Source organism: Hypanus sabinus, chromosome 7, assembly GCF_030144855.1.
Source record: "Hypanus sabinus isolate sHypSab1 chromosome 7, sHypSab1.hap1, whole genome shotgun sequence".
In the NCBI taxonomy this organism is placed as follows: Eukaryota; Metazoa; Chordata; class Chondrichthyes; order Myliobatiformes; family Dasyatidae; genus Hypanus; species Hypanus sabinus.
In genome coordinates, this window is record NC_082712.1 from 74,739,658 (window position 1) to 74,766,692 (window position 27,035).

General features: G+C 40.9%; 1 protein-coding gene across 5 annotated transcripts in view; it reads right to left on the reverse strand.

The window, feature by feature from the left end:
• The window catches only part of cntln (centlein, centrosomal protein), a 515,524-nt gene that overhangs the window by 330,338 nt on the left and 158,151 nt on the right, over positions 1–27,035 (reverse strand). For 4 of the 5 annotated variants that reach the window (XM_059974898.1, XM_059974896.1, XM_059974893.1 and 1 more), the window contains one exon: positions 5,082–5,243. The exons of the other annotated variant lie outside the window; for it this stretch is intronic. In XM_059974898.1, the coding sequence (XP_059830881.1) occupies positions 5,082–5,243 (162 nt within the window). The remainder of the gene's footprint in view (positions 1–5,081; positions 5,244–27,035) is intronic. 5 annotated transcript variants of the gene reach the window in all.

Sequence of the window (27,035 nt, forward strand, 5' to 3'; positions counted from 1 at the left end):
AGTAATGGCCTGCAAACCCTGCCAGAGTTGACTTGCATCCGACATCGCCTCCAAACTCGCTTAGTACTGTTTCTTAACTCCTGAAATAGCCCTCTCCAAGTCATACCTATTCTAAGAATAAACATGCATTTATTATTGAACTGATAGTGAATTGCAGTAGATTGACTACATTCCCGTGGACGCTCTGGTAATTTAACAGACGACAGCATTATGTCCTTCATACTGGCACTACAAGGACAGAAAGTGAGAAATGAAGATGAGAGGCATCAAAGTAAACAACTCTGACATCACTATTGTTGGTAGGGGCTAGTGGAGGAGAAAACAGGAAGAGTTGAGATGTAAGAAGCACGCAAAACGACCCAGAGGGAGAAAAAAAAGTGAATTTTGTACATCCTCAATCTCACCTGTCACCAAGGCACAAACTATCTGATGGGAAGATGACTGCTACACAAACATTCTGAACCAAAGCTAAGCCTACTGAGGAAATGGATGTGGTCCCTGAGAAAGATAAATTGTTCATCACAGACATGCTTCACACTGAGCACAAAACAGAAAAAAAATTAGAAAGATAACATGGACTGAAATATCAGTAAAAAGCAAGTTTACTTTAAAACCTCATTAGTCAAGAACTTTTGTTATGATACTGTTGCTCACCAAGAAGATCACCAGCTGTTTCTCAATTTCATAATCCTGCTTTTTTGGCAATATTCACATCAGTATTATCCGCTATGTAAATCCAGAGGACAAGATCCTGGAAAAAATCCAAGTGGCACTTCTCCAAGTCAAGAAGAGCTTTACCTGACCTTGGTGACTTCTTAAGACTTCAACCCTCAAAAGGTTCTGACCCAAGGACAAGGTTAGATAATTGGGTTATAAACTTTTACAGGAGCCTAAGCCCAGTTTTGTCTCCAAAGCCTCCTTTCGTAGTCAATTTCAAACATGAACCAGATCTCAGGAAATCAATTGTATATACCAGGGGTCGGCAACCCGCGGCTCCAGAGCCGCATGCGTCTCTTTCATCTCTGTGCTGCGGCTCCCCGTGGTTTGTTAGTTTTTGAAATGTAATTCGAAATTTGAAGATTATGGTGATCTTGTACAATCTAAAAACGTTGTGGAGACCCCATTTCCTGGCACATCCGAACCGGCTCACAATTAGCCACCGTTCTGGCTAAGGGAGATAGCCTACGGGGGTTTGTGAGTACGTGTCTTTTGGAGCATCCGCGCCCACGGGGACGGGTTGAGGGAGGCTTTAAAGCAAGGCTGTTTAGTTCGAATAAAGTTACCTTTGACTGCAGTGTCTTTATTTTAACGCTGCGTGTAGCACACCGCTACAACGTGTTTTTTATCGCTATTAATATACATCACCACTGCCAATGCCTGACACCCGCCAGTGCGCGCTTTCTTTTAATTCTTCAATCCAAGGTAGGCTAACTATGGAGTAACCTTCAACCCAACGTCTTTTTTTCGGAGTTCAAAATGTTTTTGTTGCATGCAGAAATGTAATTTCGTTTTCTCTCCAGGAGTTCATCAATTTCATAAATGCGACACATTATAGTTTGTTTATACATAGCATAAAGGCAAAAAAAAACCGTTGTATGCAGTGTTATTTCATTTTAAATGTCAAACGGGTTTTGTGGCTCCCAGTGTTTTCTTTTCTGTGGGAAATGGGTCCATATTGGCTCTTTCAGTGGTAAACGTTGCCGACCCCTGGTATATACAGTTCTTCAAACTAACCTTAAACAAGCTCCTTCTCTTGACTCCTCAAGATAATGGCAATATATCAAAGTTACACTTGCCAATTCCTTCAAGGATCTTGAGTACTTAAAGAACAATCAGAATTATTTGCTCACAGCTCACAGTCACACTCAGATAACAGCAGTGCCACCTCCATGTTACAAATATTCAAAACGTTTAGTTTCAAACACAATAGTCTCATAGAAACATTCCGAATGTTAAAAGGACTGAACAGATTAGATATGGCAACGTTATTTCCCATGGTAGGGGATTTTTGGACAAGAGGGCACGACCTCAGGATTGAAGGACATCCATTTAGAACTGAGATGCGGAGAAAACACTTTTGTCAGAGGGTGGTAAATCCATGGAATTTGTTGCCATGATCTGTTGTGGAGGCCAAATCATTGGGTGTACTTAAGGAGGAGATGGATAGATTCTTGATTAGCCAGGAATTAAAGGGTATGGGGTGAAGGCAGGGGAGTGGGGATGACTGGACGAATTGAATCAGCCCATGATTGAATGGCGGAGCAGACTCGATGAGCCAAATGGCCTACTTCTGCTCCTATATTTTATGGTCTTAATATTCTAGCTTGATACTTCAGTGCAGTACTGAAAAGTATTGTATATGAAAATAAGACCTATTCTATTTGCTTACTTGGGTATACAAAAAGATTCTGTGGCACTGCATCAAGTGTTGCATGATCAGAATCACTTTTGGGTGAATGTTAAACTAAAATCATCATGTGCCCACTCTGATGGAACATAAATGTTTCAATGGCAATGCTTTCCTCAGTATCTTGCCAAGTCTGTCTGAGGCAATCTCTCAGGAGCAAGGTTCAAAGGTAACAGATTAAGACAACGTAGCAAGTGCAGATGCTTTCTCAAAAAAAGGCCAGGTTGCTCAAGCTGGGTTGTAAGCAGTTTATAAGGGGGCCTGCTTATTCTTATATTTACACTGCATAGACTCTTGATTTTCCAAACTATCTCAAACACTCCCTGGCCACTTTTGAGCAATAATGGGTCAGAGCTTTTCATGAATCAGTTGGAAGGTTGATGTATTTTTTCATGGCAGCTTAAAGCATTTTTTTCTATTCATCTGTTATTTCTTCCTGTGATAAAACGCATAATACATTGCTTATTTCAGGAGTCCGCAAGTCAGGCATGGGAATAATAATGTCCTACTCGACTGAGAGAATTAAGTGTAATTAGGGTTGCAATACTGGAAATGCTGATGCAGAAGAGGGCAACAATAGTGGTTTGTTTATCCTTCCAGTGGATTAGAAAGATGTAATAGAGAGCACATTTGTGGTTGATGTGTACCCATTACCCGATGTCATATAAATAACTTAATCTGCTCTTCATGATGCTGTAGGAGATTGTGGTACACAAACTGGCCTATGTACTTTCAACATAACAATAGTACTGCCACTTCAGAAGAAATATATTGGATGCAAAGCACTTTCATACAGCAAGGTCATGCAAGGCGCTACAGAACTACTTTTGTGGACACCCTCTTATAGGCTGCATTTCAGTTCATCTCAAAGGCCAACATGCCGGTATTGAAAGCCTACTTACATTTAGTTGGTTAATATTGAGACTTTATAAAGCACTTCTGAGACCTCACTTAAGAGTATTGTTAGCAGTTTTGAGCCCCTTATCTTAGAAAGGATGTGGTCAAACTGGAGAATGTTCAAAGGAGGTTCATGAAAATGATTCCAGGATTGAACAGCTTGACATATGAAGAGCATTCAATGGCTCTGGGCTATTCACTAGAATTCAGAAGAAAGAGAGGTGACACCATTGAAACTTATCGATTGGTGAAAAGCCTTGATAGAGTGGATTTGGAAAGGATGTTTCCTATCATAGGACAGTCTAAGACGTGAGAACATAGCCTCAAAATAGAGGGGTGCCATTTTAGCATTTTAGACGAAGTTGAAGAAGGAAGAGCATGAAGGAATTACGGGGGGGGGGGGGAGACGGAGGTGAAAGCAGGGCTGAGAGGAATAATTAATCAGCCATGATGAAATGGTAGAGCCCACTCAACAAGCCAAATGGCCTAATTTTGCACCCATCCCTTATGGTCTTAAGGTCTTATATTGGGAAGTCCATCTCATTTGCTTGTCTGAGAACAGAACATCTAAAACAAGCACTATTCCAAGCTCCGGTCTAAGAAACAATTACCAGCCAGACAGAAAAAATTTTTCGACAATGTGCCAGCTCTCCTGGGAATCTCTGACCTATGATTGCCCAAAATGGAGGAGGACTTGTGCAAACCTCAAGTCCTTGCATCCTGAACACACAAAAAGCCTGGCCAAGATGCAGGAGGAACAGACCATTTCCAAACTGCTGACCCATGCCCTGCTCTCAAACTCTGCTAAACACTGCCTACCTCAACTGTAGGAGAATCTGTGCTTTCCACAATGCCTTCATCAACTACCTCAGAGTCAACAAAACAGGACTGGAAGTCAAGCAACACACCCAAAATGCTGGTGGAACGCAGCAGGCCAGGCAGCATCTATAAGAAGTACAGTCGACATTTCAAGCTATACTTCTTCCTATAGATGCTGCCTCGCCTGCTGCGTTCCACCAGCATTTTGTGTGTGTTGCTTGAATTTCCAACATCTGCAGATTTCCTCGTGGAAGCAAGTCAACCTCAATTCCAAAAGATTACTTAAGAAGAGAAGAATCAGTTCAATTTTTCTCCCAATGCGAATAAAATTAATAAAAATTTTAAAACTACAAATGATTGTCACTAGTAAATTCAGATGCTGATTCAGATGCATCTTACCCTGAAAACTTATCTTTAGTGTTGATAAAATAACAATTGAAGTACAATAATAAATCAGTTGAGTATAATGAGTGATTATTCCCAGAAACCAAAATTGTTCCCCAAAGCATAATATAAACATTAATGTCATATTTTAATTGGCCTTGACCCTACTAAGTATACTTCTTGCATAATGTTGCACCATACAACTTTCATTAAACACTCAGAATCAGGTTTACTACCACCTGCATACATCATGAAATTTGTTGTCTTTGTGGCAGCAGTACAGTGCAATATATAATAGAAAAAATATGAATAACAGTAAATTCATATTAAATAGTCAAATCTTCCATAGCTCATGTCAAAAAAATACAACTTATTTCATCATTCCTGAATGAAAATGTTTCTTTTTGAAAGGCAATGGCAAATATAATCAAGACATTGAAAATATCTGCAGTGATAAAATGAACATAAAGGGAATCAACAAACAATAACTTCACTAAGAAGAAATCTATAAATTATCCTTGAAAAAGCCAAATATACCATGACAGCAGATCACTGAAAGGAATATAAAACCTACCCAACACTTTTTTCGGTCTTCAGAAGCAAAGTTTAGCTCCAACAGTTGATGATTTGTGAATTTTCCACTTGTTATTTTAAGTTTCTCTTTCAATGACTGTACCTCTGCCCTCTGAGTAGCAACTTGATATTGTAAATCACTGGTAGAATCATGGTAGTTTTGCTGTTAATGAAAAGACCACTTCAATTATTTTGAATATATATCTGTATACAAAAACATGAAGAGATTTACTGCAACATCAGGGTATACAAAACTGAAGAACAGTGAATTACTTTAATATAAAATTAACTATTTCTCAATTACAGCTCAGCATTTAATACCACCATCCCCTCAAAACTAATCAATACGTTCCAAGACCTTGGCCTTAATAACTTCTTGTGCAATTGGATCCTGGATTTCCTCACTTGCAGACCACAGTCAGTTCAGATTGGCAACAGCATCTCTTACACAACTTCCATCAGCACAAATGCGCCTAAGCTGTGTGCTACTCTTCTAAGCTACTCTTCTTGTTTTACACCTGTGTGTCTAATCACACAGTCATAGGTGTAAAGCAAGAAGAGTAGGGGGTAAGCACACAGCTTAGGTGCTATAGCTCCAATACTATATTCAAGTTTGCTGATAACATCACTGTTGTGGGCTGAATCAAAGGTGGTGATGAATCAGAATACAGGAGGGAGATTGAAAATTTGGCTGAGTGGTTTCATAATAACAACCTGTCAACTCAATGTCAGCAAGGCCAAAAAACTGATTGAAGACTTCTGGAGAGGGAAACCAGAGGTCCATGAGCCAGTATTCATTCGAAGAATAGAGGTGGAGAGGGTTAGCAACTTTAAGTTCCTGGGTTTTGCTATTTAAGAGGATCTGACCTGGACCCAGCACACGTGCAATTGTGAAGAAAGCACCTCAACTTTCTTAAGAGTCTGGAGATTCAGCATAACATCTAAAACTCTGACAAACTTCTAAACATGTGTCGCGGAGAGCATATTGACTGGCTGTATCATGGCCTGGTATGGAAATACCGATGTCTTTCAAAGGAAAATCCTGTGGATTCAGCCTGGTACATCACAGGTAAAGCCCTTCCAACCATTGAACAAATCTACATGAAGCACTGCCACAGCAGGGCAGCATCGATCATCAAAATTCCTGACCCAGGCCATACTATTTTCAGGTAAAGGTACACCAGCAGGTTCAAGAACAGTTATTATCACACAACCATCAGGCTCTTGAACAAAGGTAATAACTACACTCACTTGCCAATCCACTGAGATGGTCCCACAACTGATGGTCTCACTTTAAGGACTCCTTTATCTTGTTACCTCATGTTCATTAATACTATTCTATAGATTTACTGAGTAAGTAAATCAGAGGATTGCATACAGTGACATCTATATACTTTGATAATAAAATTTAGTTTGAACTTTGAACTTTAACCTAAAAGGTTAGTTTTTCCAAAGTTCTAAGTAAATTTATTGACGAAGTACACTCAATGACCCTCCAAGGGGACCACAGTATGATCGTAGGGTTTGGAGGCTTGCGTGCCTCAATGACCCAGAGCGCTATGTTGGCTGGAGTCAGGGCCTTGTCTTTGGTAGGGTCACCCATGCCAAACAGTTCAAAAAGTAAAGGCCAGGATCGGAGGTTTGGGAATTCATCTCATGGCCAACAATCCTGACTGATCAAAAAAACTGTAAACAGCAAAAGCAATGAAGAATTTTATATCTGTGTGATAGCATTCCTGACTCTCCACCCATGACTGACAGTAGTGAAAACCAAGAGGCATGATGAAGGAAGACCTGAATACCACCAAGATCAATACCAAAACTGGTTTTTGGAATGTACGAACCAGGCACAACACTAGCAAACTAGCACAAATAACTGCAGTAATGTGTTGTTACAACCTACGTATACTGGGCATCAATGAAAGCAGATGAACAGGGTTTGGCAGACAAAAGACAGCAGTTTTATACTTAGTAAGGGAAGGTGAACAGCATCATGGTAGAAATACTGGTGGAACTGGTCACTTAAGAAAAAGTTGGAAATTATAAACAGGACAGCGTCAGGTGAAGCAATAGAGTGTGGAAAACAATTCGGGCGGAGTGTGTGCACACCCTCAAGGGGTTTCCTGCCTTCACTGCAGCTGTCCTGAGCTATAAAATTGGCGGAGAAGGATTCTCCGATCTCAAGACTGCTGATGCAGTAGAACTCCTGGATTCTCATGATGAAGAATTAAGTGTGGATGAGCTTCTGCATTTAACTCAGACGGAAGGTGATAACGATGAAGAAGGAAGTGTCAAGTTGCAGGTGAGGGATTTTACGGTGAAGCAACTGGCAGAATTTTTTAAGGCTGCAGAACACGTGGCACAAATGGCGATGGACATGGACCCAAGTTTAGAACGGAGTTGGCATTTCAGTCATTCCCTGCAGTCAAGCATTCTTCCCTACAAGCAAATTTATGCTGAAAAACAAAATGCTGTCAAGCAAACAACCCTCACCACTTTCTTCAAACCCATGTCATCTCCTGCTGCCGGCAGTACTGAGAGTTCTGTGAGTCTTCCTTCACCCCTTGCTGTCCTTGATGATCCTGACAACACACAACCATCCACCTCATCCATGTAAAGCTGCCCGACACCACAACCACCACTCATCTCCCGGAGTGAACACACCTGCCATTGTTGGTGTGTACTGTACACCCGAGTATGTTACCTTTCTATGATTTATTACGTTGAATATTACCTTAAATTGACAAAATATAATGTGAATGTTGCCTTATGGTACTGCTTCAGTGTTGTATTGGTATGAAAATGTGAATAAATTACAGATGAAACATATTTAGGAAGCCCTCCAGAACGCATCCCTTTAAATAATTATTCACATCATGCATTTTCACATTAGGCGTCGACTGTGAGGAGCATATCCCCCGCATATAACAAGGATAGGATGCATGTGCAAAGTTCAAGACAGATCCAGTGGTCCCATGAGAGATATGAACAGTCTGCTTTTAACAACTGAGAAAGAGCAAGGAGCACAATGGACGGAATATTTTAGAGGATTTCAGAGAAGACCACCACCAAATGAATAATCTGACATACAGGAGGCAGCAGAGGACCTCAACATAAACACAGATCCACCCAAGAAAAGAATGTTGCTGCAATTAAATCATTAAGGAACAACAAAGCTCAACAACAGGACAATTTGAACGTCGATCTGTTCGAGGTCAACCAAATATTGCAGCAGCTATCCAAACACTGTTTACTATAATCTGGAATGGGGACAAGTACCCAAGAACCGGACAAAGGGAGTTATTGTTATGATCCCCAAGAAAGAAGTGCTAAGTGATTGCAACAACTGGCATGGCATCACACTTTTGTCAGTGCCCAGCAAGATTCTCAGCAGAGTCATAGTCCAAATGATTACAGATGATGTCAGAAGCTGAGATGACGACCCCGAACTACAATTGGGGCATAATAGAAAAGACAGCCAAGGATAGACAGAGATGAAAACCTTCATTGCTGCCCAATACACCATTAACTTAACAGGCGATAACTAACTACACTCCGTGGCCATTTTATGACGTATACCTGTGTACCTGCTCATTAATACAAGCAAGTTTATTTGTGTAGCACTTTCAAACAGGAGGCAGTTCAAAGTGCATTACATAGAACAAGATATAAAAATCAAATGTCAAATTTCAGACAAAATATAAGAGAATAAAATCAAACAAAAACAGGTATGATAAATAAAAGTTACCGTGCAGGAGATTCTAATTAAAAGCTACAACAAAGAGAAAAGTTTTAGGCCTGAATTTAAAAGAGCTTGGAAGTTGGGGCAGACTTCAGATTCTCTGGAAGTTTATTCCAGATATGAGGAACATAGCAACTTAAAGCTGCTTCACCAAGTTCAGGTCACCATGCAATACTGTATCTAATCAGTCAAGCATCTGGCAGCAATGCAATGCATAAAAGCATGCAGACATAATGAAAAGGTTCAGTTATTGTTCATACCAAACATCAGTGTGTTGCCTTTATGGCAGTTATTTAGTTTATAATATTTTCACTTAGTAATTCTTTTGTTAGCATTCTAGTTAAAGTTAGGATTGTTTAAAGTTGTCTGTGAGATATCGCAGCATGCGATGACGTCACATCCGGTTTCGCCGTGTCCTGTGGGAAAATAACAGTTTGGAGAAACAGGAAGGTGGGGGGTCGAGACATGTGCGAGCACAGCAAGCAGCAACGTTTTCTCTCTACGCACCAGAAACATTGTGAAAGCAACGCTGTGATAATCGATATGTTGAATTAAAATGTTAATGCCGATCCTGTTAAAAGTAACGACGGTCAATAATGTTTATGTTTTCGTTAGTTAAAGAGTTGTGGAAAGTTTGCGTTGAAGTGTATTTAAAGCAGTCAATGGCGTAGGTAGATTCTGACTGTATGCTGCACTTTAATGTAATGTAGTTGTTGTAGTTTTACCTTGCAAGTATTTATGATGTAATTATAATATCAAGAAGGAAACAAATGCTGTACAAATCTTGTATTGTTTTATCAACAGTTTTCACCATATGTCAATGTGGAAGAGTGAACAGTAAACGGTTAACCTTACTGTGATCCTGTCGTTATTGACAAAGGTTTAACTCAGTGTTTAGTTTGGCGTTCCATTACACCTGAGCGAGAACACTACAATCAGAATGGGGAAGAAATGTCATAACATGACTTTGACTGTGGAATGATGGTACCAGACAAGGTGGTTTGAGTATCACAGAAACTGCTGATCTCTTGAGATTTTCACACACAACAATCTAGAGTTTAGAGAAAAAAACACACACACAGTGCTCTTGGTGAAAACACATTGTTAATTACAAAGGTCTGAGGAAAATGGCCAGACTGGCACAAGATGATTGGAAGATGACAATAACTCAAATAACCATGCAATACAACAATGTGTAAATGCACATGTTGAGCTTTGAAATGGATGAACCACAATGGAAGGAAACCATACTGGGTTTGCATTCTATACCTAATAAAGTGGCAACAGAGTGTACTGCTGAGATTCATTTTCTCACAGACATTTACAGAAAAAATACAAAAGAATTTTATGAAAAACTATACATAAACAAAGACTGACAAATATGCAAAGGAAGATAAATTATGCAAATAAAAATAATACTAATATTAGTCATCAAGTCTTTGAAAGTTGGACTGTAGTCATAATACTAGTTCACAGCGGTAACCGTATGTAACTCCCTGGGTCGCCTCAGGCTCGCTCAGCTCGTTCTTGTCTAGGGGGAGCAGCCTTCGGCCCCGCCAAACTGGGTAATCAGCTGGTGTGGATGCTGTGTGATGTCCCCGCCTCGCCCACAAACAGACAGTACACCATATGCGATTAAATGAGTACAATTTATAAAGGTTACTTTAACTAAGTGATTAATAACGATACAGTATATATGAAGAGAAAATTAAAGAAAAGGCGCCAAACTTATCAGTCCAAACCACTTCGTGCACAGCCGTTGGAGCTCAATTTCTGAAGTCTTCTGGCCACCATTCGATCCCCTCCGAACTCCTCGACTCGCAGCTCAGGACCCTCCGAACTCCTCGACTCTCCAAACAGCTCAGGACCCTCCGAGTGGTCAACCAAACACATCTAGCTTCATACCCCCCCTCCTCGGAGAATCTCCCGGCCTCGGACCCCCCTTTGGGGTCCGATCCTCGCCCAGCTTAGAGCATTGCGTCCTCTCTCTCGACCCCCTCGCGCCGATCTGCCCAAAAGCCCGTCAACAAAAGCTTACAGACTCAGAAGAAAGAACATTAATCCCCATTTGGTTTACAAAGGAATACCATTCTCGGTATCAGTAAATTAGCATTCCTGCTAGTTAACAAAACGAAACCCTTTCCCAACAGTAACAAAGAAAAAAGAAGAAACCCCCTTTACATGTAGTTAACCACATCAGTTCAGGAGTCTGATGATTGTAGGGTACAGTAATAGGTGTTCCTACAAGACAAACCACTGTGAATTAGAAATTTTAAAATGTGGCTTTCTTTAACTTTAATGGGCTTCCAAATGCAGCCACAAAAAAATGCTTAGTGACTCAGAAATCCACAAATTCCCTACATTTCACAACTCCAGGAGGGTCTTCACTACAAGGACCGCTATGGTTCAAAAGGACATCTTAGAATCACGTTCTCAAAGGGCAAGCAGGGAGGGGGCCAGAGACACTGCTGTTAATTGTGGCATCCATATCTAAAGATTGAATAAAGAGGTGATGCACCCAAAATCACTAATGTACAATTTGAATGATTCATTCTCACTTCAGTAAGACAGTTTTTATTAAAGAAGTAAAGCATTTGTAGTGCCCAAGCAAAGCCTCTTACCAATTACCTAACAAGAATATTTTTTCTTCACATTTGTTTAGATTTGGAAGTACATAGAAAATGTAAAAGTGATCTTTAAGATCATAAATCTGCTATCCAGCCATTTATTTACAAGTTTTCACTCTTGACCATCACTTTCATTTACGAATCAATTTTTCTTATGTTATAGAATTTATCATCTCAAGGAACAATTATTTACAATGCATAGGCCATTTGGCAAAATTCAGTATGTAAGAGTACACATTTTACAGAGATAAAAGTCACAGCAAATTTTCCAAATTTACTCTTTTCTCAATTCAATAGGGCACTATCACACCATCAATGAGCCAACACAGTCTGCTCAAGATAATGGCAAGGTGTCAAGCTATTAAGAATATAGAACATAAATTAATAATCAGAAAGTGTCACTTTCAACACCACATACAGATTTATCAGCTCACATACAGTTCTGGTTGAGTTTTACATCTCAAATCTATTATAATTTGGAATGGCTTACTGATGTTGGACACTAATCTTACTTCAATTCCAAAGGTTGCAAGTGGTCCCTAATGAAATGAGCACAGTGACAATAAATCCTATTTTTTTTTTAAAAAAGTTGCACCATTTCATTACTCTTTAATTTTAAAATAATGGCAATACTCATATTGCTAATCAACACAGACTTGAAACTAAAACAGCAAAATGCTAAAACTTCAGTCTGCTTTCATCACTGTTCAATCACAATGTGTTCACACAAGTGCCTAAATAGTCATAGAAGAACCGAGAGATTGGTCCACAAAAAAGCATTTCAATGGTGCAGCTGGTAGAGCTGCAGCCTCACTGCTCCCACTAACTAGGTGTATTCCTGACCTCAGGTCAGGAGTCTGGGTGGAGTTTACATATTCTTCCTGTGACCACATGGTACCACTTCCAAAAGATGTACAAGTTGGTAAGATAACAGGCTTTTGTATATTGCTTCTAGTGTCTATGTGAGAGATAGTATCTGGTGTAGGGTTGGGAGGAAGGTGGGGAGAGTTGGCTGGTATAGGGTGACAATCAAGTGGGATTAGTGTAAAGAAGGTAGTTGATGACCATTAGTAGGCCGGGCGATGCATTTCTAGGTTACATGACTCTCTGGCAACCCATCCAATTATTTATAAAACTGCATCAAATACATAGAGAATTGCTTGTTGAGGGGAACGGGCCTACAATCCTCGGACTTGCCTGATGCTGGGAGCTGGAGATGAAGACGTTGAAAGTGATGTGCGAGGAAGCAGAAGCGAGGCAAACGGGCAGGGTCCGTGCCAGGCTAAAAGCAAACCATAGCCAGCCAGCTCTCCCATCCATTCTGCTCTCCAATGTCCGCTCCCTGGACAATAAAATGGACTACATCCGACTCCAACGTAATACTCGGCGGGAGTACAGAGTTTGCTCCGCGTATGTCTTCACAGAGACATGGCTCACTGATGGGATTTCGGACACTGCCATCCAGCTAGACGGGCTAGCTTTGTTACATTCGGACAGAGATGCAGCTGTCTCCGGTAAGGTCTGCGGTGGCGGTGTCTGTGTTTATATCGACACGGAATGGCGTAAGAACTCTCTGCTGGTTTCCAGACACTGCTCATCATTAGTTTGTGGCAGTTAGATGCAGACTATTATATTTGCCAGGGGAATTCACTTCTGCCCTTATATTCGGTGTCTACATTCCCCCCAGTGCTAATGTTAAGGAGGTGCTCTGTGAACTGTACGGGACTATTAGCGAACTGCAGAACGCACATCCTGATGGACTGTTTATTGTCGCTGGTGATTTTAACCACACGAACCTTAAGTTAGTGCTCCCCAAATTCCATCAGTATGTGTACTTTGCAACAAGTGGGGAGAACGCATTGGACCTGGTTTACACAAATATTCCCGACACTTACCGGGCATAGCCCCGCCCCCACCTCAGATACTCAGACCACATCGCTGTTATGCTAATCCCAGCATACAGACCACTCATCAGGCGCTCCAGACCAGTTCAGAAGCAGGTGAAAACCTGGTCAGCAGGAGCCATCTCTGCTCTTCAAGATGCTTTGAGAACACTGACTGGCACATGTTCAGGGAGGCTACAACCGATGGCGACTCTACCAACTGAGAGGAGTACACAGCTTCAGTGACCAGCTACATCAGCAAGTGCATTGATGATGTTACTCTGTCCAAGACCATCACTATACGTGCCAGCCAGAAGCCATGGATGACTGCAGAGGTGCGTGCACTGCTGAGGTCCCGCGACTCCGCCTTCAGAGCAGGCGACAAGACAGCTTTAACAACAGCAAGGGCCAAACTGCCCTGAGCCATCAGAGGGGCAAAGCGTGCACATGCCCAGCTAATCCACAGTTACTGCCAGGACACCGGTGACACGCGGCGCATGTGGAAGGGCATCCAGGACATCACCAATTACAAGACAACATCACCCTCCCAAATGCGCTGAATAACTTCTACGCCTGGTTTAAGGTGGAAAATGACATGGCGGCGAGGAAGTCCACCCCTCCTGCGAATGACCAGGTGCTGTGTCTCTCCATGGCTGACGTGAGAAGAACCCTGTGCAGGGTCAACCCACAGAAGGCTGCTGGACCAGACAACATCCCTGGTAGAGTGCTCAGGGGATGTGCAGACCAGCTAGCAGATGTTCTCACTGACATCTTCAACATCTCCCTGAGCAGCGCCACCATTCCAACGTGCTTCAAGGCTGCCACCATCGTCCCCGTACTGAAGAAGTCTTCAGTGCCCTGCCTAAATGACTACCGTCCCATTGCACTCACATCCATCATCATGAAGTGTTTCGAGAGGCTCGTCATGAGGCATATCAAGACCCTGCTGCCCCCCTCACTGGACCCCCTGCAGCTTGCATACCGTCCCAACCGCTCAACAGATGATGCCATTGCCATCACCCTCCACCTGGCCCTAACCCACTTGGACAAAAAAAGACACATACGTTTGGATGCTGTTCATAGACTTTAGTTCAGCATTCAACACAATCATCCCTCAGAAACTGATTGGAAAGCTGAGCCTATTGGGCCTGAACACCTCCCTCTGCAACTGGATCCTAGACTTCCTGACTGGGAGATCTCAGTCAGTCTGGATCAGGAGCAGCAACTCCAACACCATCACACTGAGCATGGGGGCTCCCCAGGGTTTTGTGCTCAGTCCACTGCTGTTCACTCTGCTGACCCACGACTGTGCTACAACACACAGCTCAAACCATATCATCAAGTTCGCTGATGACACCACCGTGGTGGGTCTCATCAGCAAGAATGACGAATCAGCTTACAGAGAGGAGGTGCAGCGGCTAATGGACTGGTGCAGAGCCAACAACCTGTCTCTTAATGTGAACAAAACAAAAGAGATGGTTGCTGACTTCAGGAGGGCACAGAGCGACCACTCCCCACTGAACATCGACAGCTCCTCGGTAGAGATCGTAAAGAGCACCTGACAGAGAATCACACCTGGTCCCTGAACAACAGCTCCATAGCAAAGAAAGCCCAGCAGCGTCTCTACTTTTTGCGAAGGTTGAGGAAAGTCCATCTCCCACCCCACATCCTCATCACATTCTACAGGGGTTGTATTGTGAGCATTCTGAACAACTGCATCACTGCCTGGTTCGGAAATTGTACCATCTCGGATCGCAAGACCCTGCAGTGGACAGTGAGGTCAGCTGAGAAGATCATCGGGGTCTCTCTTCCCGCCATCACAGACATTTACACTATACGCTATATCCGCAAAGGAAAAAGCATTATGAAGGACCCCATGCACCCCTCATACAATCTCTTCTCCCTCCTGCCGTCTAGGAAAAGGCTCCGAAGTATTCGGGCTCTTACGAGCAGACTATATAACAGTTTCTTGCCCCAAGCTATCAGACTCCTCAATACCCAAAGCCTGGACTGACACCTTGCCCTACTGTCCTGTTTATTATCGATTGTAATGCCGGTACTGTTTTTGTGCACTTTATGCAGTCCAGTGTAGGTCTGTAGTCTAGTGTAGCTTTCTCTGTGTTTTTTGTATTACGTAGTTCAGTCTAGTTTTTGTACTGTGTCATGTAAACCATGGTCCTGAAAAACGTTGTCTCATTTTTACTATACACTGTACCAGCAGTTATGGTCGAAATGACAATAAAAGTTGACTTGACTTGACTTGAAAAATCTGAACAAACAACTAACTTGTGAAGAAAAAGGAATTAACCAGTATATGTTTAGAAACTGCTACCAACACACTCTCCTACCCTGCAAGGATAAACTGCTTTCAGCAATCTGTTTTTAAATGCCTTCTTCAAAATTGAAAAATAAATTCTTTGACAAGTGACATGGTCGGTTTCAAACATTTCATGGTAGCGTAATTCTTTTTGAATGTCAGATCAACTGAAATTAACCAAAAGGTAAAGTCACACTGCCTTGAAATTGTGACACACTTAATTTAAGACATAACATTCCACAAGTTCTTCCATCACTGAGAAATACAACCTGATAATTTAACACCTCTGTCATATAAAAAAATGCAAATGTACATTCTTCAATGTGCTAACTATGCATTCCATAATAGTCTATAATTATTAAGAACTGACAAGCAATGCTCAGCCACCTGTGCTTATCTGAAGCCAGGTAATGAAAAAACAACAAAGCTTTCAACGCTCCTCAATTGCTGATTGTATTATCAAAACTGTAGCAGAGGTTGGCATCTGGGTGTGACCTTGTTAACTGCTAGGGTAATTAAGTTTGTCCAATAGGGAAACAGGATGATAAATTATTAGTAAGAAGATTTTGTTCACATTTTATTAAATTGGCCTGTCAAAGGGTCGGCTTTATTATCAAGGGTCTCATTTATTGGAGGCCAGCCATACTGCCACATCTGTTACAATTATTTATAATTTCAGCAGTTGAAACCAACTGAGTTAGGCATCCACCATGTAAAATAATTTACAAATTATCTGATGAGGGAGTGTTTTAGCTTTTCCTCATTTCTATCCTGCAGAAAGTGGTGCTGTAATTACAGAACACGATTTGGCTCTTTAGGGAACTTATCTTGCACTGGTAGTTGTAGTAAGATGCAGGAAGAACATATGGAGGAGCTGGTGCTTCTACTCCCTGAAGCTCGTGACCCGTCTGCCACAGAGCCCTTGAGCTGAATTTGAATGAGTGTGCACCATGGTTAATGTTCTACACATGCACCGTTTATGCCACAGAACAAATCTGATCACTGTTAATTATGAAGCAACTATAATCAGGGCTTCACATCTGTGTAATGTGAAGCTCAGTAGGCTATATTCCAATAATGTATGACTACCTTTGGGTCATAAATTGCAAGCCATATTGTCTAGATAGTAGTTACTGAATTTAAAGTAACTCCTTTGATAGAAGCCTATCACAAGGACATCTTTTTATCCCTGACTTTATTACACTGTTTCTTTTATCAGCTATTGACCAGAACATTTAAAGCATATGGCAGGCATTCATTAAATAACTGTAGCACAGAGTGCTTGAGTCTAATGAAACCACTTGAGCCATAAAAAGCAGATTTACTTAATTCTGAATTTATTCATCTATTTGAAATGCTGGACTGCAACATATTGTCTTGGGCTCTGCTGGTGAGCGGCATAGTAGAACACACAATCAGTTTCTCCTTTGGAAGATATTCTCTCACAACCTACTGCAATTTATAATACTGGAAGAATTCAAAAAGTCTTGCACTAATTATTGACAGTAACTGGGAAAGTAAAAAGAGAGTACCAGCAAAATCTACACTGGGCAAATAGTCAAGGTACAAATACCAGGAAGTTTGATCAATTGTGAACATGGCTGAAGAATGGAGAGGGATCACTTCAGCTCTAATGTCCAACTGTAAACTGCAAACGTCTGAGATCCACATTAACCGCAGGAACAAAGAAAACTCCTTATGCACAAGGGCTTATCATAATTGTTGACAATTCTGGTACACTTGCAGTGACTTTACCCAGAAATTGAGTTTAAATGCTTCACAGGCTAAGATAGAATTTCTAAACTGTAACAGATATGTTTTAAAAGTTTAAAATAATACAAGTATTTTCATCCTTTATTGCTTCAGAAACCAAAACTAATTTAAAGTTAATACAGACAAAAAGTAAATTATTTGAGTAGCCTCACATTAACATGGTTAAAATGGGTCTTTAAGAACATATACAGAATGACAAAACAGTTTGACTAAGGTTTGTTTAGGGAAATTTATATAAAAAAAATCATTTAGAATAATAAACACAAGAAATTCTGCAGACGATGGAAATCCAAAGGAAAACACACAGTGCTGGAGGAACTCAGCAGTCAGGGAGCATCCATGGAAATGAGCACACAGTGTACATTTCAGACCAAGACCCTCCTCCAGGACTGGAAAAGAAGGGGGTAGACAGCAGAATAAAAAGGTGGGGGGAGAAGACAAAAGATAGCTAGAAGGTGATAAGTGAAGCCAGGTGGATGAGAAAGGTCAAGGGCTGGAGAGGAAGGAATCTGACAGGAGGGAAGAGTAGACCACAGGATAAAGGGGAGAGGGGCACCAAGGGGAGATTATGGGTAAATGAGAAGAGGTCAGAGTGGTGAATAGAAAAAGGCATGGAGGAAGCAATTTTTTTTTTAACCAGCAGGAGTAAACAATATTCATGCCATCAGGTTATAGGCTAGCCAGATGGAATATATAGTGTTGCTTCTCCATGCTGAGGGTGGCTTCATCGTGACACAATGGGAATGGGAGTTGGAATCAAAATATTTGGCCATCAGGAAGTTCTGCTTCGGGTGGATGGAAATGCTCTACGAAATGGTCCCCCGACATGACTGGTCTCACCAATGCAGAGGAGGCCACAACAGACAACAGCAGCAGAGTTACAGATAAAGTGTTGCCTCCCCTAGAAGCAGATTTGCAGGTGAGGTGCTGCTTGGGGAGGCAAATTAAGAATAATATTTTTCACTGAGAATAAGAGTTTGAGATTAGTTCAAAATTGCAAGATAAATTAAAAACAATAATATACATTAAAACAATAACAAAGCAAACAAAATAGAAAGGCGTAAATAAAAATTAATTTCTCGTACTTAAGACTAATTTTGGGGGCTATTTTCTTCTTGCTTCACTTTTAATCAAGGACATACACTAATAGACAATTTCTGAAAATTAGTTTTTCTTTTATAAAATCTTTTTATGTTAAAAACAGTGTTTTTAAAAAATCTAATATAAATCATTGAGCTTGAACATACAGTCTGAAAAATGGGCAGCCATACATTTCATACACGGACTCTGTCATGGACCATGGAATAATTACATAGTCTTGTTCAGTATGACATACTCATTCATTAGGTACTTCAGTTGTACCAGAGAAGAATTTAAACCCTTACAGTTTCTTTTGCAGGTTGCTCCAAGTGTATTATAGTCATCAATATCTCAAGTGATTTTCATCAAATGTTTACTAAATATTAGAATTTTTTTAACAATTGCTCTCAAGATATGGGGAGTGCAAGCAGAGTGATACTGATCACCTATAAAATATCATAGCCTTCGAATAAACTACGCAAACCATGTACGAATGTGTCCATTATGATGCTGTCAAGTAAAGAGTTTCAAGATATTGAAACCAATGATAAAAGTCCTTGTTAGGATAGCATGTAAAGTTAATGTTTGTGATACACTTGTCTTTCTTAATAGGAAAGATCATAATTTAAACAGCTCTACTGAAATTAGCGCTGAGAACTGCAGTGTATTAATAGATAATACGTATTGAAAATTGTGCGCTCATGGTAAAAGAAAGCTGAGGAGTCCAATGATAGGTTCTCCGACCATGAAGCCAACCATCTCCGAGAATACTTGGACCTTCAGGACAGGTATCAGCATCCTATTCCTGAACTGAACTTTCAAGATAGTGGTCAACAAAGAAGTGGTCACAGCATCCAGACTTCTATCAGTTCTTTCAGCCATGATGCTGATATAGTTGGCCCACTTAAGCTTTTACCCAACAGTTAACTTTCACAATGCTCGTGCCAGAATCTGCTGGTCATGATTCCATGGATTAAAAACAAATGTCAATGTTTTTTTTAAATACTTTTTTTTAAGTGCAAAGTAAAATGTGTAACTGACATCCAAAAGAGTATCACCAGATAGGACCCAAGACTCGTTGCATTAATTTATATTTGTAGTTCCCACTACGAGACTGTATTCTGCCATCTGGTGGGATATAATCTAAGCTGCAATATTGCTGGAATATCCGATTTAGATATTTTATACAAGATATAACAGACCATTGGCATCATCGCTACGCCATGAACCTCAATGCTTCATCCAGCTTCACGTTGCATAGCAATGGTTAAATTGTATAACATCAGGTTGAATGCTAATCGATAGTCTATATTTAAATAGCTTTTTCCAAGTACATGAAAATACCCCATGATGTTTTAAAGGTACACGAATCATGCAAAAGTTGACAACGTGCCAAAAGAGATTATTAAGACAGGTAACTAAGAGTATCATCAATGAGCTAAAATGAGTGTTTTAAGTGGGAACTGTTAAATTTAGGATGGGACTGACATTTAAAAGAAACCAAGAAATTACCTCCATAAAGCTATGAGAAATGGTACCAGTCCAAAATTGAGTCTCAGTCCAGCCAACAGCTGTGGCAGAGCTTGGATATTATAATGTGTTGCATAACAAAGTCAAGTAGCATTGCAACAACTGCATGTTATTTTCCAATGAGCTTAATGCATTCCATGCATGTTTTGAGCAGAGACGAACAGGAATGTCACCTACCCTCCAGTGCAGCTGAATCTACATCACAGTCAGAATCAGATTCAGGTTTAACATCTCTAACATAGGTCATGAAATGTGTTGCTTTACTGTGGCAATAGTGTAGCTCCTTAAGGTTGTTATAGCTGGGGGTAGTAATGGGGACAAGCTCCCACTACCTATTCAATCCTCCCAACGCCGTGCACCTCAAATTGTGCTGACAATCAATTGTGCTGACAACTCCTGGCCTTCACGTGTGGCTTAGCTACTAGCCCAGCAGAACCATTTCTACTGACAGGAGAAGGGGCAAAGGTGGGCTACTCATGCTTTAAAACCAGATGCTTCGAGCAGATGACGCTCATCAGCCATGGTTGACAGCTCATCTGGAAGGAAAACTCTAATCTCAAACCTCCACTGCCTTGCAGCTATACCTATTCACCGGGAAAGCTGCAGGAGTATACCCCAAGGGAAAAATCCGGTGGTGAAGTCCCTAAGACAATGCTGACTGACAACTCCTACCATGCTGCTGGTAGCAAATTGTATCAGTCTCTGCCGTTCTTTTGGATTCATCATATGCATGGAGAGGGGAAGCATGCTACAAGGGCATCAGCTGGCTCTCCATACCATACTGCCCAGGCTTGCCTATCTGGACAGCTACGACAAAATATCCATGGTCAACTCTGACCGATGGAGGCCCTCACCTCACTGTGTAATACATAAAATACTACAAGTTATAATAATACATATATTTATAAAATTTCAGTTAAATAAGTAATGAAAAAGAGAACAAAAATAGTGAGATAGTGTTCACTGGTTGGTTCATTGTCCATTCAGAAATCTGATGGTGGAGGGGAAGAAGCTGTTCCAAAAATACTGAGAATACGTCTTCAGCCTCCTATACTTCCTTCCCTAATGGTGGTAATAAGAGACCGTGTCCTAAGTGATGGAAGTCTTTAATGATGGATACCACCTTTCTGAGGCATCACCTTTTGGTTATCCTCAATGCTGGGAAGGCTAGTGCCTACAATGGAGCTAGCTGGGTTGGCAACCCTCTGCGGTTTTCTCCAATCCTGAGCAGTGGTCCCCCCATACCAGATGGTGATGCAACCAGTTAAAAATGCTCTCCACTGTACATCTGTAGACACTTGCGAGAGTCTTTGATGACATACCAAATCTCAAACTCCAAATGAAATATACCTGTTGGTATGCCTTCTTCGTAATTAGGTTAAGACATTGAGCCCAGGAAAGATCCTCAGAGATGTTGACACCCAGGAACTTGAAACTGCTGATCCTTTTCACTGGTGACCACTCGATGAGGACTGGTATATTTCCCTCAACCTCCCCTTCCTGAAATCCACAATCAATTCCTTGATCTTACTACCACTGAGCGCAAGATTATTGCAACTCCACTCAAACAGCTCACCTATCTCACTACCGTACACCTCTTCGTCACCATCTGAAATTCTGCCAACAGCAGTAGTATCATTGCCAGATTTACAGATGACATTTGAGCTTTGCTCAGCCACACAGCAATAGTTGTAGAGAGAATAGAGAGTGTAATCAATAAACAGCAGTCTGATGTAAGTATCGCAGTTGTCCAGGTGGTCCATCCTCTGTAGACTTATCATGGCGGTAGGCAAACTGCAGTGGATCCAGATACTTGCTTTGTTAGGAGTAATTCTATCCATGACCAACCTCTCAAAGCACTTAATCACAGTGAATGTGACTGCACTGTGCAATAGTCACAAAGGCAGCTCACTATGCTCTTCTTGGACACTAGTATGATTGATGCGCTTTTGAATCAGAAGGAACCTCCAACTGCATCAATGACAGACTTAAGATGTCCTGTTGGTTAGTGCAGGTATTCAGTGCCATACCAGGTCAAGGCTGACGCCTTGCAAGGGTTCACCTCCTTGAAAGATATTCTGTTGTTGGCCTTTGAGACAGAGATCACAGGGTTGCCAGTTGCTGCAAAGATTTACACAGGTGCAGTTTTATTCTCCCTTTCAAAGCACACATACAGTGGCATGCAAAAGTTTGGGCACCCATGGTAAAAATTTTTGTCACTGTGAATTGCTAAGCCAGTAAAAGATGACCTGATTTGCAAAAGGCATAAAGTTAAAGATGACACATTTCTTTAATATTTTAAGCAAGATTACTTTTTTATTTCCATCATTTACAGTTTGAAAATAACAAAAAAAGGGCCTGAAGGAAAAGTTTGGGCACCCTGCATGGTCATTACTTAGTAACACCCCCTTTGGCAAGTACCACAGCTTGTAAACACTTTCTGTAGCCAACTAACGGTTTTTCAATTCTTGTTTGGGGGATTTTCGCCCATTCTTCCTTGCAAAAGGCTTCTAGTTCTGTTAGATTCTTGGGCCGTCTTGCATGCACTGCTCTTTTGAGGTCTATCCACAGATTTTTGAGATGATGTTTAGGTTGGGGGACTGTGAGGGCCATGGCAAAATCTTCAGCTTGTGCCTCTTGAGGTAGTCCATTGTGGATATTGAGGTGTGTTTAGGATCATTATCCTGATGTAGAAGCCATCCTCTTTTCATCTTCAGCTTTCTTTTTTAAACAGACGGTGTGATGTTTGCTTCCAAAATTTACTAGGATTTAATTGAATACATTCTTCCTTCTACCAGTGAAATGTTCCCTGTGCCACCGGCTGCAATGCAAGCCCAAAGCATAATCGATCTACCCCCATGCTTAACAGTTGGAGAGGTGTTCTTTTCATGAAGTTCTGCACCCTTTTTTCTCCAAGCATACCTTTGCTCATTGCAGCCATTAAGTTTTATTTTAACTTCATCAGTCTACAGGACTTGTTTCCAGAATGCATCAGGCTTGTTTAGACCTTCCTTTGCAAACTTCTGATGCTGAATTTTGTGGTGAGGACACAGGAACGGTTTTCTTCTGATGACTCTACAGTAAAGGTCATACTTGTGCAGGTGTTGCTGCACAGTAGAACAGTGCACCACCACTCCATTCTGTTAAATCTTCCTGAAGGTCTTTTGCAGTCAAACAGGGGTTTTGATTTGCCTTTCTAGCAATCCTATGAGCAGTTCTCTTGGAAAATTTTCTTGGTCTTCCAGACCTCAACTTGACCTCCACAGTTCCTGTTAACTGCCATTTCTTAATTACATTATGAACTGAGGAAACGGCTACCTGAAAATGCTTTGCTATCTTCTTATAGCCTTCTCCTGCTTTGTGGGCATCATTTATTTTAATTTTCAGTGCTAGGCAGCTGCTTAGAGGAGCCCATGGCTGCTGATTGTTGGGACAAGGTTTGAGGAGTCAGGATATTTATAAAGCTTTGAAATTTGCATCACCTGGCCTTTCCTAACAATGACTGTGAACAAGCCATAGTCCTAACAAACTAATTAAGGTCTGAGACCTTGGTAAAAGTTATCTGAGAGCTCAAATCTCTTGGGGTGCCCAAACTTTTGCATGGTACTCCTTTCCTTTTTTCCCCCACTCTAAAATAGTACAAAACAAAATTAATACAATAATCTCCCTTAAAATGTTGAAAAGAATGTTTCATCTTTAACTTTATGACTTTTGGAGATCAGTTCATCGTCTACTCACTTAACTATTCACAATAACAGAAATTTTGATCAGAGTGCCCAAACTTTTGCATGCCAGTGTAAAAGGCATTGAGCTCTTGTGGGAGTAAAGCATCATAGCCATTATGTTAGGTTTTACCTTGTAGAAACTAAAGCCCTCCAAACCCAACAGAGCTAACATGCATCTGATTCGGTCTCTACAATTGGAATTTGATTTTCACTCTTAAAATAGCTTTTCGTAGGTCGCATCTGGACTTCTCATAGAGTTCTGGATTACCAGTCTTAGTCACCCTTAGCAGACTGTGAATCTCTTGGTTCAACCTCTGCTTCTGGTCTCATCTCAAACATCAATCAAACTTCAGGAGTATGAGCCTGCAGAAAGCATCTAGTCCAAATGGTCTCCCTGGCAGTGTCCTTAGATTTTGTGTCAATTGGCTGGCAAGGGTACTTAGAGACATATTTAACTTTTCCCAGCTTCAAATTGTGGTTCTCTCCAGTTTTAAGAAGACCACTTCCATCCTGGTATCCAAAAAAAACAAGATATTGTGCTTTAATTACTACCATCTACCATCATGAAGTGTTTCAAGAGGCTAGTCATGACACATATCCAGTTTCTAGCCAACTTTGACTCACTACACTCTTTTGGTAATCTTACACTTTAGCTTAAATTGATATCTTTTAACTTATTCCAGCTCAGTGCACTGTGTAATAATTGATCTCATAAATAGCATGCAAGACAAGCTTTTCCCTGTATCTTGATAAGTGTGGCACCAAAAAACCAATGCCAATACTTTAATACCAAAAATCTAAACACCTACTGCAAACGCATAGCTCCGAAGGCTAGGTTGGGGAGGGGCGAGAAGAGGCTGTGGTTTGGGCAACAAGTGGACAGTTGGAATTGCAGTTGCAGCTAAAAGGATGCTTCCAATATTCAAAGCAAAAACATCCATCCTGAAATTGGTGTACATCTTCATCAAGAAAGAAAAACAAATATGAATTTAAAAAGGCTTATATTTAATTTTTAAAAATCAGCCTGAACTAATCCCTGCAAACTAAGATGAATCTGGAGAGAACAGTTTGGGCAGAGGAGAACCAAGTCCCAGAGCTTTAGAACAAGGCAATCAACAGTTAAATATCCACACTATACCCTCTAATTTAAAAAGGTGGTTTGGTGGGAATTACTTGCAGTTGCAAGAATGGAAGAGATTAATGATTTATTGCAAAAATATCAGGAAACTGAGGCCCAAGTATTTAGCATGTGGACATTTGGAAGTCCTTTTGCAAATACCTTTCGCTTTTTTCCCCAGCAGCCACATACAAGGTAGAAGTTCCAAGGAATAGGAAGGGCTAGGCTAGGGCAAAGGATGCTTGGGCATAAAGTAAAAAGGTCAAAGCTTAAAGTAAATGTATTATCAAAGTATATATATGTCACCATATTCACAAGATTTAAAGTTCATTTATTATCAAAGTATGCATGCAGTATCCACAGACGGCCACGAAACAAATAAAACCATGGAACCCAAACAAAAACACCAACCCCCTTGCACAAAAAGAAACAAATTGCGCAAATGGCAACAAGAACATCACCCCCCATTTTCATACAACAAATTGTGCAAATGGCAACAAGAACATCATCCCTCCACTCATAAAAACAAATTGCTCAAATGATAACAAGAATGATTAAGAAAAAAAACAGGAGATAAAACACAAAATTTAAGAATCCATATTCAATACAGCTCAATGTTCATTACCTGCAGATCACCCTGATTCAAAGTCACCCAAAAATAGCAACAAAAAAAACACATTGTAATGCAAACTTCAAAGTTCGACTATAGCTCAGCATTTAATACCATCATTTCCACAATCCTGATTGAAAAGCTGCAGAACCTGGCCCTCTGTACCTCCCTCTGCAATTGGATCCTTGACTTCCTAGTCAGAAGACCACAATCTGTGCAGATTGGTGATAACATATCCTCCTCGCTGACGATCAACACTGACGCACCTCAGGGGTGTGTGCTTAGCCCACTGCTCTACTCTCTATATACACATGACTGGGTGGTTAGGCATAGCTCAAATACCATCTATAAATTTGCTGACGATACAACCATTGTTTGGTAGAATCTCAGGTGGTGACGAGAGGCATACAGTACTGAGATACGCCAACTAGTGGAGTGGTGCCACAGCAACAACCTGGCACTTAACGTCATTAAGATGAAAGAACACATACCAATCCTCAGAGGGATCAGAAGTAGAGAGAATGAGCAGCTTCAAGTACCTGGGTGTCAAGATATCTGAGCATCTAACCGGTTCCCAACATATCGATGTAGTCATAAAGAAGGCAAGACAGCGGCTATACTTTATTAGGAGTTTGAAGAGATTTGGAATGTCAACAAATACATTCAGAAACTTCTATAGATGTACCATAGAGAGCATTCTGACAGGCTGCATCACTGCCTGATCTGGAGGGGCCACTGCACAGGACCAAAAGAAGCTGCAGAAGGGTGTAAATCTTGTCAGCTCCATCTTGAGTACTAGCCTACAAAGTACCCAGGACACCTTCAGGGAGCGGTGCCTCAGAAAGGCAGCATTCATTATTAAAGACCTCCAGCACCCAGGGCATGCTCTTTTCTCACTGTTACTATCAGGTAGGAGGTACAGAAGCCTGAAGGCACACACTCATAAACTCAGGAACAGCTTCTTCCCCTCTGCCATCTGATTATGCCATCTGCCATCTAAATGGACATTGAATCTTTGGACACTACCAAACTCTTTTTAAAAAATACATAGTATTTCTGTTTTGCATATTTTAATCTATTCAATATATGCAATTGATTTACTTGTTCATTTATTTTTTTTAATTTTATTTATTACTATCATTTCTTTTTCTCTGCTAGATTATGCATTGCACTGAATTGCTGCTGCTAAGTTAACAAATCTCACGTCACATGCCAGTGATAATAAATCTGATTCTGATTTAAAGTCCAATCCACAACTACGTCGATTAAACACAACTACCATCCTCCAACAGCATCAAGGAGAGAGAAGTCATTCAAACACAGGGGCCTTCATTAGGAGCAACAAGCAAGAGGGAGAGAGAAACCGTCATATACAGACACTTTCCTCTGCAGTAGATGCCACTGAACCACCCCTCACCTTCTGAACTTGCCTCAATTATTTCATTCTTTCTCTATGCTTTAATTAGCAATATCAGCAAGAAATGGAGTCAATCATGGGCTTCCTGACCCCGAGGCCACTCGTCTACTGGGAAATTCTCAGAGACAACAAAG